We start from the raw sequence: 13,248 nt of genomic DNA, 5'->3' as shown, positions 1-13,248 counted from the left end.
GAATCGCCAAAACAAAAGAATGTGAAAGTGGAGGTTTATAGTAAAAAAGGACAAAATATTGATCCGTGTCTCACCCACACCTATCATTTATTAGATATCATTGTAGGATATATAATAGGATTTAACCTCTGGAGTTTTATGGATTATTTTATGCTGCATTTTTCAGCCTTCAAAGTTCTGGACACCATTCACTTGCATTGTTTGGACCTACAGAGCTGAGATATTCTTCTTAAAATCTTTATTTGTGTTCAGCAGAAGAAAGAAAGTCAAACACATCTGGGATGGTGAGGGTGAGTAAATTATGAGAGTTTTCATTTTTGGGTGAAACATCCTTTAAACTCTTCCTATCTTAAGAATGATTGTAATTTAAAGATTAATTCTGAATCCTAAATTGTTTGCATATAATTAACTAGCTGGTGCCAGTGAGCTCACAAAACAATTACATAGTGTTCTTATAACAATATAGTGTTCGGACAATCTCATGAAACTTTTTTCCAAGACATTCTCAAAAATACAAATCAGGGTTGAGGGTTACTTTTGAAATGTATTCCACTACAGATTACAGAATACATGCTGTAAAATGTAATTTGTAATATTTCATTAGATTACTCAAGGTCAGTAACGTATTCTAAATACTTTGGATTACTTCTTCAGCACTGGTAGATTTTTTTCACATGTTTTGACTATAAAAACTAAATAACTCTGCCAGTACAGTAAGACAAAATACATGTTAAAAATACATTCTCTGAAAAACCTAAATATCTTATGCAGTGTTGTTTCTAAAACAAGATGAATCAAATTGATATTATTTTAAGGATTTTCAGATATTTTTACAGGAATATAATACGAAAATTATTATCAAGAATGTGATATTTGCCCTAATATCAAAGATCTTACTAGAAAAAAGAAATTATGATCCAACATGAATTTTCTTGATAAATAAATACGATCGTGCCTGGTAACATGTGCATGTAAAATGGCTAGAAATAGCATTTTAGCTTAGCATAAACTGACAATTTACACAAGGTTTATTTCTGTTTCTTCTGCTCCAAACTTAATTCAAACTTCTCTGTCTGCTCGTATGAATGTAAAACATCATAAGAAAGTGTTTCACCGCTGTTCAAATGCACTTTGGATCACATCATTTATATGTATAAATGTTTTCAATCTGAAAGGACTAAATATTAAATGAAATAAATGAAAATAAAATGCAAAGTAATCTCTTCAGTAATCAAAATACTTTTTGAATGTAACCGTATTCTAAATACCAGTGATTTAAATTGTAACGGTTTAATACAGTTACTAATATTTTGTATTTTAAATACATATTCCTGTTACTTGTATTTCGTTACTCTCCAACACTGCAAATCATTACATGTAGGTGATTCATTGACTGAAATGAATAAGAATATAAGATAACAGGGAACAGGGCTTCAGTTTAAAACACCTAAAGCCACAGATGTATCAAAACACTTTACAAATTATGTTTAGTACCTCTGAAATGCGTATGAATGAACATTGTTTTAAGTTCATGTGGCCAGGCAGTACTTGTATCATTTATAGAACAACTTGTATTTAATTACAGTTAACACTCATTTGATTTGACTGTAAATACTACAAGATATAATAATGATGATGATTATGAATTTAAAGGGATAGTTCACAAAAACAAAAATCTGTAAATTACTTGCCCTCTATTCCAAACTATTTATGACTTCCTTGCATGGAACAAAGAAAAGGGATGTTTGGCAAAATGTTAGGGACTGATAGCCTCAGTCACCATACACTTATATAGCTTTGTTTTTCCATAAAATAAAAATGCATGGTGACTTGAGACTGAAAAATTAAGCCTTGTATTCTCTAAGGAAAAAATAAATTCACATGGTTTCAGAACAACATAGGGTGAGTAAATTACAGATATGTCATTTTTGGGTGCCCCATCCCTTTAGCAATAACCAGCAAGTTAGAAAAGAAGTGCAACAGCTATGATTGTGTGTGAATTGCCATTTATTACAGTTCAAAGACCAGGGTCCGAAGAATGTTTGTAGCAAAGGAAGCAAATTCCTGTACAGTTAAACCCTTTTAAACGTCACTGAAAATACTCTGAATTTACGCAGAAGTTCAACATTCGGGGTAAATATTAATAACAAGAGCTGATAGACCTTTTTAAACCCAAAAATGTGGTTGAACAGAAAAAAACATGGTGTACTGGCATTATGTTTATGACAATAATGCTACACCACAGCTTTAAATTCTCTCATTTGTTTCTGGTTTTCAGCTCTTAATAATAATAATAATAATAATAAAAAGAATAATAATTTCAACAAGGTGTATGAGCAGACTTAAAGGCTGTGCACAAATTATTTTTTCCAAGTAAAAAGAAAAAACATTTCCACCAGCATATAGCCATACATTTAAACCAACACCTATTTTGTATGTTCTACAAAAAATCTCAAGTTTGTTTATGTGGTGATTTTCCTATTCAAAGTATTATGTGTGAAAGGTAGGTTTGGGCCTAAACTGTAAACTGTGTCTGCAGCTAATTCTTTGTGGTAGTGTTGACTGTCCAATTGGAAATACTGGTATTGATTAACAATATCTTTCCAAACAGCACACAAACATGAAATGGATCCCTTTCATCAATGTTCTCCCTTCCTATCAGAAACATTCAAATTCTCCACAAGGCCAATGAAAACAAAAGATGCAATTTTTGAACACATCCAATTGTTATTATAATTGTGGGGTGTGAGACTTTTGCACATCAGTATGTATGTAGACATATACAAATTCAAAATCAAATTGTTTCAAAAGTCTAAACTTTATTATGTTTCAATTTAGAACCATGAGCCTTTCAGACAGTGGCTCAATAAAGAGGATAAGGGGGGCAAATAATTTTAGGTACTGTGATCTTTTTCCCGGTTCAAATTCAGTTCACTTCCAGCATGGTGAAAACGTTTAAACTGAGGGCAAGCTTGGCTCACTGAGAAAAACGGCCACTCTGCTTCTCTCTCTTCCAAGACTGGATACGTTCCTTTAGCTCTGGGACTGTGAGGAAGAAAAAAACATTAATATCAACGTTATACAGACTACCTACTAAAATGGGTGGCAGCAATGCCACTAAATGACAAGCTCATATTTGAAGAACAGCTCTACGCAGTGAGTGTGTGATACCTGGTTCCAACATGTTTTCAGTCAGGGGCTGTCTGTTAAAGGGGTCAGTGGGAGAGTTCAGGAGGTGCCGCAGGATAATGGCTCGGTCCATGATGTTTCCAGAGGGCAGTATCACAGGGTCAGTCATTAGAGTGTCCATCAGTGGGTCTGTCAGGTAAGACTGCACTATTAATTAATGCTACCAACTACTGATAACCTTAATGATCAGCGGTAAACTAACTTGACATATGCTTGCTCATTAAACCACATGAGTTTGTTGACTTTGTAAACCAGTGGAAAAGTATGTTAAGGTAGCCATAACAGGATCTATTTGTGGCTAGTTTAAAAATAGACGGTGGACCAGCCCGAGATAGTTTAACTTTAGGGCTGGTGACACCTCAAAACAATCCATAAGAACATTTGCGACTGAACACATTTGATGGTTTGCATTTCGCACTTGCTTTTATCCAAGGTGACTTACATTCAAGGTATACATTTTATCAGTATATGTATTCTCTGGAAATAGAACCTATGACCTTCATATTTCTAGTGCTATGCTGTCCAATTAAGTAGAACTACTGGAACACTAATGTGAGATTATATCTAGTTTAATGTGGACTGTATTCCCCTTCTAAATTATATTCCAGTTCATAGTTGTGGACCTGATCTTCACAATGCTGAAAAGGTTTGTGCACACCTCTGGTATTTAGTGACCCGGGACATCATTCCACCCTTTGTACCTCATGCATTGTTTTAGTTATGCCCACGCCACTTTAGTATTCCTCAACATTTCTCCCATCATGTTCTCATTATACTGTCCTTGGTTGTGGTGTCAAAGTCCAGTATATCCCCCAAAAAAACATAACTTTGTAGATTTTTTGTGTACATAAATAATATCTTTATGATTATTTTATATAAGTTAACTATCACTGGAAGGATAAATATTTCTTTGTTTATTACAAGACAAATGAGTATTATATTAATAAAAATGACTACTATATCATATTGACTGTCAGTGTGATAAAGGTGAATTATCAATATCTCACATGCCTGTACACAAACTCAGAGCACTTTATTAGGTACACATGTGCACCTACTTATTCATGCGGTTATCTAATCAGCCAATCGTGTCGCAGCAGTGCAATGCATAAAATCATTCAGATAAGGGTCAGGAGCTTCAGTTAATGTTTACCTAAACTGCAAAAAATGTGATCTCATTAAATTGGACTGTGGCATGATTGTTGCGCCAGATGGGCTGGTTTGAGTATTTCTGTAACTGCTGATCTCCTGGGATTTTTACTCAGAATGGTGACAAAACATCCAATAAGTGGCAGTTCTGCGAATGGAAATGCCTTGTTGATGAGAGAAGTTAGCAGCTGAAAATTAGTTCGAGCTGACAGAAAGGCTATGGTAACTCAGATAACCACTCTGTACAATTGTACTGAGCAGAACATCTCAGAATGCACAAAATGTCGAACCTTGAGGTCGGATGTCATGCACTTTATTAAGACCATAGTGTTCTTAATAAAGTGCTAAGTGAGTGTACATTTTATACATGATATTTCTTACTCAAGGTGGCGCTGATGTTTCTGTGGTTGACTTGATTTATATTTGACATCGCTATTTGACAAAGTAGCAACTTGGAAGTAATCTACAGCAAGTGTAACATGAACAGTATGATTAGGCTATTGTCATTTGGGTGTACTCCTGAAAGTGTAGCATATGTGTTATATGTAGCACAATATGTGCTTGACAGCCAGTTGCATCTCATAAAATTTCAGTGTGGAAGTAATGAATCCTGCTCTATATTTGTTGCATCATCTCTTTGATATATGAAAAATAAAACATCAAAATATATCAAAACATATTCTATTCTATTATTTTCCAACTGTGTCATAAATGTTTTAATAATGTGTGACATTATTTGGGCATGTAGATCCATAATTGATAAGACATACGTGCCAGATCACTTAAGACCAGAGTCACCATGTAACACATTTGTCTTTTTTTAATTTGGGTCCTGGGTAGTGTCATTTCCTAATTGCTTATGCCTCAAAAGTATAGAAAATGGCTATTATTCCCACAAACTTTGCTTTTGTGACCAGGACAGTAATATTTTGAAATTTACCAATTTTCCAGAACATTCCAGAGCTGAGTAATCTTGGAGTAACTTCTAGAACTATATATCTAGAAATATATAAATATTAGAATAAATAGAGGGGTCTTAAGCCCACCAGTTCAGTTTAGTTCCAGCTGCCTAAGTGGATACATATAAAGATCTTGCTGGATGCCTTGAAGTATGATGAATATGGCTGGGAGGTCATATGAGACTTAAAAATGGTGGCATTCCTGATGGGTCTCCAAGGCAGTTTTACCCAGCTTCCCTGCCATCTTTGCCTTTGGGACAGCAGGGACACCAAGGCCAGTTCACTGTGGGGAGGAACAACGTCAAAAGGGAGCAACTGTTGTACCCCCGGAAGGTGCTGATGCCACCACTGCACATCAAATTGGGCTTTATGAAACAATTTGTCAGAGCTCTAGATAAGGAGTCGGCAGCCAAGTACCTTCAAGATTTCTTTCCTAAGCTGTCTGAGGCAAAGGTCAAAGTCTTAGTCGGACCACAGATAAAGAAGATCCTGGAGTGCAATGAATTCCTCAAGAAGCTCACTAGTAAAGAGAAAGTGGCTTGGAACAGCTTTGTCACAGTGGTTCGGGGCTTCCTGGGCAATCACAAGGACAAAAACTATGTGGAGCTGGTTGAGACTCTGGTGAAGAACTACGGCACAATGGGTTGTAGGATGTCCCTCAGAATTCATATCCTTGATGCTCAATTGGATAAATTCAAGGAGAACATGGGAGCGTACTCGGAGGAGCAAGGCAAGCGCTTCCACCAGGATATACTGGACTTTGACGCCACAACCAAGGACAGTATAACGAGAACATGATGGGAGACAACATTTGGGGGCTGATTCGTGAAACTGATTTACAGTATAATCGTTAATCTCAAAAAACTACTCACTTCTAAATCTTTTGTAGTATAAATACATGTTAATTTGGATTCTTATATTGTTTTTTCTGACTTTATGTGAACTAAAAGACACAAATTCGCCCGTTATCTCACTGAAAATAGGTACATTTCAAAATATCACTGTCCTGGTCACAAAAGCAAAGTTTGTGGGGAATAATAGCCATTTTCTATACTTTTGAGGCATAAGCAATTTAGGAAATAACAATTACTACCCAGGAACAAAAATTGTGTTACATATGTTTGGCAAAACACCCATGCATTTAAGGGTTAAATAGACACTCAATGCTTCGAACCCACCTTTGAATTCATCTGGTGCATCGCTGTAATCCATCTCAGACTGAGAATTGCGGGCAACTATCTCCTCCACCTTCTCAGACAGAAGTTTGAATTTCTCAATAGCAATGGTGGACTTTATGCCCGCCTTTCTCATTTTAGAAATTACCTCCTCAAAGAGCTCCCTGCTGTATGACCGCTGAATGTGAGAAACAAAATGAGACAAGCATGTGAAATCAAGAAAGATGGGAGGGGAAACGCATTATGTGTGTTTTTTTGCAATTATATTCAGCACCACACAGTAGGAATAGTAGTGGAAGACTTTTAACTACTATTGTGAGATGTTGCTGAGCAGGTGCAGACCTGGTCATCTGCAATGGCTTTAGCAAATCGGGCACAGTCCAGCTGCAGGTAGATATCAGTGAGCTGATCCAAGAGCTTCTTTGGCTCAAAGCCATATTTTTCTGGGTTTTCCACCTTCAGGTCTCGACATTTAGGCCCACACAGCTGCTGAAGGTTATAGTTCAACATGGCAGCCAGACGAGGCCCCAGTTCCTGTTCAATAAAACAGTATACACGTTAGCCACTATACAAAAAATTATGAACCTACATATACACTCACCTGCCACTTTATTAGGTACACCTGTACATCTACTTATTCATGCAATTATCTAATCAGCCAGTCATGTGGCAGCAGTGTAATATGTAAAATTATGCAGATATGGGACAGGAGCTTCATTTAATGCTCACATCAACCATCAGAATGGGAATTTTGACCGTGGCATGATTTTGGTGCCAGGCGGGATGGTTTGAGTATTTCTGTAACTTCTGATCTCCTGGGATTTTCACGCAAAACAGTCTCTAGAGTGGATGGTGCGAAAAACAAAACAACCAGTGAGCATCAGTTCTGTGGACAAAAACACCTTGTTGATGAGAGAGGTCAAATGAGAATGGCCAGAATGGTTCAAGCTGACAGAAAGGCTATGGTAAATCAGTTAAATCAGATAATCACTCTGTACAATTGCAGTGAGCCGAATAACATCTCAGAATGCACAACATGTCGAACCTTGAGGCGGATGGGCTACAACAGCAGAAGACCACCTTGGGTTCCACTTCTGTCAGCCAAGATCAGAAATATAAGCCTGCAGTGGGCTTATCATTTGTGTACCTCAGCAGAAATCCAGATATATCAGGCCTGGCGATGTTTTTCCAATCATCTACGGTCCAGTTTTGGTGAGCCTGTGCCCACTGGAGCCTCAGTTTCCTGTTCTAAGCTTACAGTAGTGGTACCTGGAGGGGTCTGCTGTTGGTGCTGCTGTAGCCCATCCTCCTCTATGTTCAATGCTTGTATGTTCAGCAATGCTTTTCTGTATAGAACTGTTGTAATGCGTGGTTATTTGGGTAGCTGTTACATTCATGTCAGCTTGGATCAGTCTGACCATTCTCCACTGACATCTGTCATTAACAAGCTGTTTTCTCTCACAGAACTGCCACTTGCTTGATGTTTTTCCGCACCATTTTCTTTACACTCTAGAGACTGTAGTGCGTGAAAATCCCAGGAGATCAGCAGTTACAGAAACACTCAAACCAGCAATCTGGCACCAACAATCTTGCCACAGTATAAATCACTGAGATCACAATTTTGCCCCATTCTGATGGTTGATGTAAACATTAATTGAAGCTCCTGACCTGTATCTGCGTGATTTTACACATTACACTGCTGCCACATGATTGGCTGATTAGATAATCTCATGAATAAGTAAATGTACAGGTGTACCTAATGGCCGGTGAGTGTACAGAGTTTGCTTATTAGTGTCAGTGGAACTGTCTGTTCTCACACCTCCTCCAAGATTTGTCAGACTTATTGTACCTTACCTCTTTATAAGTTGTTAAGTAAAATAAGAAATGTCCTTTTCAATGCCACTCTATAGATTTGTTTGTTTTTAAAAAGATTATATAGACTAGCATATACTGTGGTCCTGACATTGCTTAGATGACTTAATGGGTTAGTTCACCCAAAAATGAAAATTATCCCATAATTTACTCAAGCCATCCTAGCTGGATATGACTTTTTCAGCCAAACACAATCGGAGTTAAATAAAAAAAATATCCTGGCTCATCCAAGCTTAATAATCGGAATGAATGGTAAATTTTGAAGCCCAAAAAAAGAGCATCCATACATCAAAAAAGTAATCCATACGGCTCCAGGTGGTTAATAAAGGTCTTCTGAAACTATAAACAATGGCTTCCGGTAACGGCTGTCCATGTGTTCACGAGAGAGTCCAGTTCCGGCGTATGACGTAGGTGTAGTGTAAGCTCCGGTGAGAAGTGACGAACACGGAAGCGCAGAGGATAAAGGAAGCCATTGAATGCATGGACGGCAGTTGGAATGGAAGCCAGTGATTATAGTTTATATTAAGTTATAAATATGGATACTTTTCTTACAAAAACACATCACTTTGCTTCAGAAGGCCTTTATTAAACCCCGGAGCCTTATGGATTACTTTTTTGATGGATGGATTCGCTTTTTTGTGCTTCAAAATCTAAGGTACCATTCATTATGATTATAAAGATATGAAGAGCCAGGATATTTTTTTATATAACTCCGATTGTGTTTGGCTGAAAGTCATATACACCTAGGATGGGTTGAGGGTGAATAAATGATGGGATAGTTTTAATTTTTGGGTGAACTAACCCTTTAAGCCACAGCTCTCAGGATGTCACAATAAAGCAAGGGTGTGTTTGTTTGTGTAGGGTGGTTAGGAGTGAGATAAATTTCTATGCTTACAGGCCTGAGGAAGGGCTTTTGGACCTGTTTGGTGAGAATATGGAACATGTCCACTGTCTCCGCAGCTAAAGCCAGGTAGGAGCGTGACACTCTCTCATCCTGAGTCAGCTGGGACTGACGGCTCTGTTGCTGGTCCTGAGGATCAGAATGTTTCATATCAAATCAGAACTGATCTAAAGCACAGTTCAAGTGAAAAAAAGACAAGTGGTAAAAAAAAATAGCCTTTAAAATGGATAGTAAATTTACTCATGCATCTCAGATGTGTATGACTTTCTTCTGCAGAACACATAAAAGATTTTAAGAACATCTCAGCTCTGTAAGTCTTTACAATGCAAGTGAATGGTGACCAGACATTTAAAGATCCAAAAATCACACAAAGGCCACATAAAAGTAATCCATAAGACTCCAGTGGTTTAATCCAATCTGTTTCTCACACACACTTTTCATATCTCTTCCGAAGATATGGATTTAACCACTGGAGCCTTATGGATTACCTTTATGTAGCCTTTGTGTGATCTTTGAAGCTTCAAAGTTCTGGTCACAATTCACTTGCATTGTAAGGACCAAGAGCAGAGATATTCTTCCAAAAATTCTGTTCTGCAGAAGAAAGTCATACATCTGGGATGGCATGAGGGTGAGTGAATGATGAGATCATTTTAATTTTTGGATGAATTATCCCATTAAGACACAGCCTCAAATAAAATCTATAATGATAAAACCTTCTAGGACACCCACTTTAATACTGACTCCTATTCCATTAAGAAATAACTTGCTTTCTTTTTGCTTTGAAGCTAATGTTTTGGTGACAAGATAGAGTTTGGCAGGGCGGAGGGCAGGGCCGGGTCGTGATTCTACACACCCGGTCCCATATCAAGCTAATCAAGCCTCCGAGAGGGATAAAGGCAGATTGCGGAGGATTGTGCGGGAGAGAGAGAGATAGTTTACGGACATGTCCGTCATGTGTGTGTTTAATCACGACCCGGCCCCGCCCTCTGCCCTGCCACAAGTTGGTTCTTCCATTACAGATTATGCATTTAGGGTTGGTGAATTATTGGTCAAGCTGTGATATCCGCTGACCCTGGGCAGCTGATCCCACTGCTCTTTATTCTTCATCTCCTCCTGGATCTCATGGATGCGTTTCAAAGACTCCAAACTCTCGTCCAGCAGAAAAGTTGTATCGTTAATCAGCATGTTTATGTAGCGCACAAACTGTTTTCCAGAGCTGCAGAACAACAGAAAGAAGAAAGTTTGAATTAATTCGATTTACCGAAGACATTTACCAAGTAACAGCTGTACAAACGTCAATTTAACAATTTCAAAATGCAACTAGAAGACTAAAGACTAAACTAGTACTGAACTCACTTGAACTCCTCCAGGAAGGTGCCTTGGTGGCTAACATTTTGCCACAGGCTTTTGAATATGGTGCTGATGTGGTAGCGAATGGTGAACTTGTCATAGAATTCACTTGTAGCTCCAGTGTGCTCCACATCTAGGAAAGAAGTTAAAGCAATTAGCATTAAAATAAAATAAAATGCACAATTAAGTTTTTTATTCCAGTTTCTTTAAGCCATTATAATGTCACCTGTGTAGAACTTCATGAGGGTGGGCACAAGCTGATTGATAGCCAGTGGGTGGTTCTCCATCATCTCAAAGAAACGGTGAGTGCGTGGCTGTACAGCGGGGTTTGTGACAAACAGCACCTCGACCAGCTTAGCGATCAGGTATGGGTTCTTTATGTAGTTCTGACTGCAAATGAAGACCACCAGGAAGGTCACAATGTCCCCAGTGCATGGCTCAAAGAGAACCTGTGGAGAGTACCTAAGCAAAGAAAGAAAAAAGAAAAAAAGTGAAAAATTAGTAAAATATCAGACAATGATGAATGACAATTTTTTTTTTTTTTTATAAAATACTGTATATTTACAAATAAATAACTTGCAATATTCAGTACGTCACAAATATACATTAGTGTATACAGTAAAATATTATACACCTGCTCAGTAATCCTTAATTCTGCTCTGCAAAAGTAAAATGTAGTAACTAATAACAGAGTTATGACTTTTATTGTGTTTCTTAGTCAATGATCTGTTCTGTGACAGACAAGGTTTGGCTTAACTCTGCTAGGATTCTTTGTGCGTAGGCAAGAATTGCTTCATTCTGAACTCGTAAACTTACTGCACAATAAAAAGTAGGAACTCGGCCACATCTTCAATGTAAAACTCAGGCAGTGCTGCAAAGCTTTTGGGGATCTCTGGGTTCAGGGGCAGGGTTACACTGTAAGGTGACACAGATAATCAGAATAGGACATTATCTTGACTAAAACTAGAGTATCTGAGGAGAAGTGAAGAGGACTGACTGTGGGAAAGCCGGCTCCACCATACGCAAGATGAGCTGGATAACCATACTGAAGAACTGCAGACATCTCCGCAGTAGGTTCTCGTCCAGCAGTCCTGCATCTGCGCAGGCTTTAGAGCGCACCAGTTTCTGTCAACACAAAAGCATACAATATATTCAAGCATTTACCACCAACGATTATTAATTTTCTAATATTAAGGGCAAAAGCATTTCCTATTTACTGTATAGCATTTTTTTAGAACACATAGTTGACAGCATTTGTCAACAAAACAGTTTGTTTAAAGTGGGGTTGTGATAGTTTGATAAAGACAGGCAGATGATAGCACTCACCTTCAGCTGGGTTTTACATCTCTTCAGCATTTCCCGATGACGACTAGCTAATGGGGAGTCTTTCCACTGGTTCTCACTGTTCTTCAGCTCTTCAACAGTTCTGTAAAAAACACACACATTCACATTGACAATTGACCTTTTCTAACACCTTAAAAAAAAAAAAAAAAAAAAGCAAGCTCCACAGAGAGAATATTTTTGGCCAATCTAGATGCAGATCATCCAAGCCAGTAAACAATGTGAGCAGTCTAGTCTATTGCTTTCCATTTTAATGTGTAAGACTTCAATCCTTGCCACTGATTTAGCGTTATCTGCTATCTAACATATAAGCTTATATTTCAGGCATTAAGCCAAACAAAGGCCGCAACCTAGAAACACCTTGTATAACACAATAAGCATCCACTCAACCAATGGTGTGCACTGGGAGCGGTACTATCTGTTTGATTAATCAGAAGCAGACCGGGGCATATCCGGAAAGCGGTTTAGAAAACATTATTTTTGCAATTCCATTTGGTGGCGCTAGTGTTGCAGAAATTACACAGTTTAACTTTAAATAAGCTATTTGTAGGTTGATTGCTCCAGACAGTATAAGCAATCTACACTTACATTACCATTTTCAATGTTATCAATAATGGGAACAAGTTGTTTGAAACTGGATAGCTGTTACCCACCTGTTCAGATCTCGGATCGCTCTCAGTCTGCGTATGTAGCGTCGACAGCATGGGAGGATGGACAGGTGATGTGCGTGAAGCGTCAGGAAGAAGCACTCTGTTGGAAACTTGGGCTCAGAAAACTTGGATGGGCCTTCATCTGTAGAGAAAGGAGAAGAATGTTAGATTGAGCTTTTTTTGGTAAAGGAAAACTTGGATGGGCCTTCATCTGTAGAGAAAGGAGAAGAATGTTAGATTGAGCTTTTTTTGGTAAAGGTAAAGTATACTTGGATGATTGTCTGTTTTAAACAAACTGAGGAAAAGTGAATTACAGTGCACTTATGCAAGCAAGTTAATGGAGAAACCAGGGCTAAAATGTCTCTCAGAGGAGCATATGCTGATTCATAGAATCTGCAACCTTCCTCTTAGCAGCCCAGATCTTGAACAATAAATGGTGTAATTTTTTTGATGTTGAAATCTTTGTTCTATCCTAGCTTGATATGCAGAAATAACTATCAGTAAGCCATTCCAAGGTTGATTTTTTCCAAAATGTTTTAACACTGTCACTACAAAACATTCCTGTTTGTTTGAGCATCTTGACCAGCCAAACGCAGCATCATTGGCTCAACCAATGTCATGAGTTTGGGGCGGAACTATCTGTTTGTCCAACCAATGATAGA

The 13,248-nt window shown here is 38.0% G+C and overlaps 1 protein-coding gene across 5 annotated transcripts in view; it reads right to left on the bottom strand.

The window, feature by feature from the left end:
• Positions 1–1,970: 1,970 nt before the first annotated feature.
• The window catches only part of LOC127618388 (ubiquitin conjugation factor E4 B-like), a 36,154-nt gene continuing 24,876 nt past the window's right edge, over positions 1,971–13,248 (bottom strand). For all 5 annotated transcript variants that reach the window (XM_052090795.1, XM_052090797.1, XM_052090796.1 and 2 more), the window contains 12 exons: positions 12,590–12,728; positions 11,922–12,021; positions 11,593–11,720; positions 11,412–11,510; positions 10,822–11,057; positions 10,602–10,728; positions 10,317–10,461; positions 9,240–9,374; positions 6,815–7,006; positions 6,476–6,650; positions 3,172–3,318; positions 1,971–3,045 (listed from right to left, as the gene is read on the bottom strand). In XM_052090795.1, coding sequence (XP_051946755.1) covers positions 2,978–3,045; positions 3,172–3,318; positions 6,476–6,650; positions 6,815–7,006; positions 9,240–9,374; positions 10,317–10,461; positions 10,602–10,728; positions 10,822–11,057; positions 11,412–11,510; positions 11,593–11,720; positions 11,922–12,021; positions 12,590–12,728 — 1,691 coding nt within the window. In that variant the 3' untranslated portion in view covers positions 1,971–2,977. The remainder of the gene's footprint in view (positions 3,046–3,171; positions 3,319–6,475; positions 6,651–6,814; positions 7,007–9,239; positions 9,375–10,316; positions 10,462–10,601; positions 10,729–10,821; positions 11,058–11,411; positions 11,511–11,592; positions 11,721–11,921; positions 12,022–12,589; positions 12,729–13,248) is intronic.

This window comes from Xyrauchen texanus, chromosome 25, assembly GCF_025860055.1.
Source record: "Xyrauchen texanus isolate HMW12.3.18 chromosome 25, RBS_HiC_50CHRs, whole genome shotgun sequence".
NCBI lineage: Eukaryota > Metazoa > Chordata > Actinopteri > Cypriniformes > Catostomidae > Xyrauchen > Xyrauchen texanus.
The sequence above is the reverse complement of the archived record's forward strand: the minus strand, read 5'-3'. Positions and strand labels throughout refer to the sequence as shown.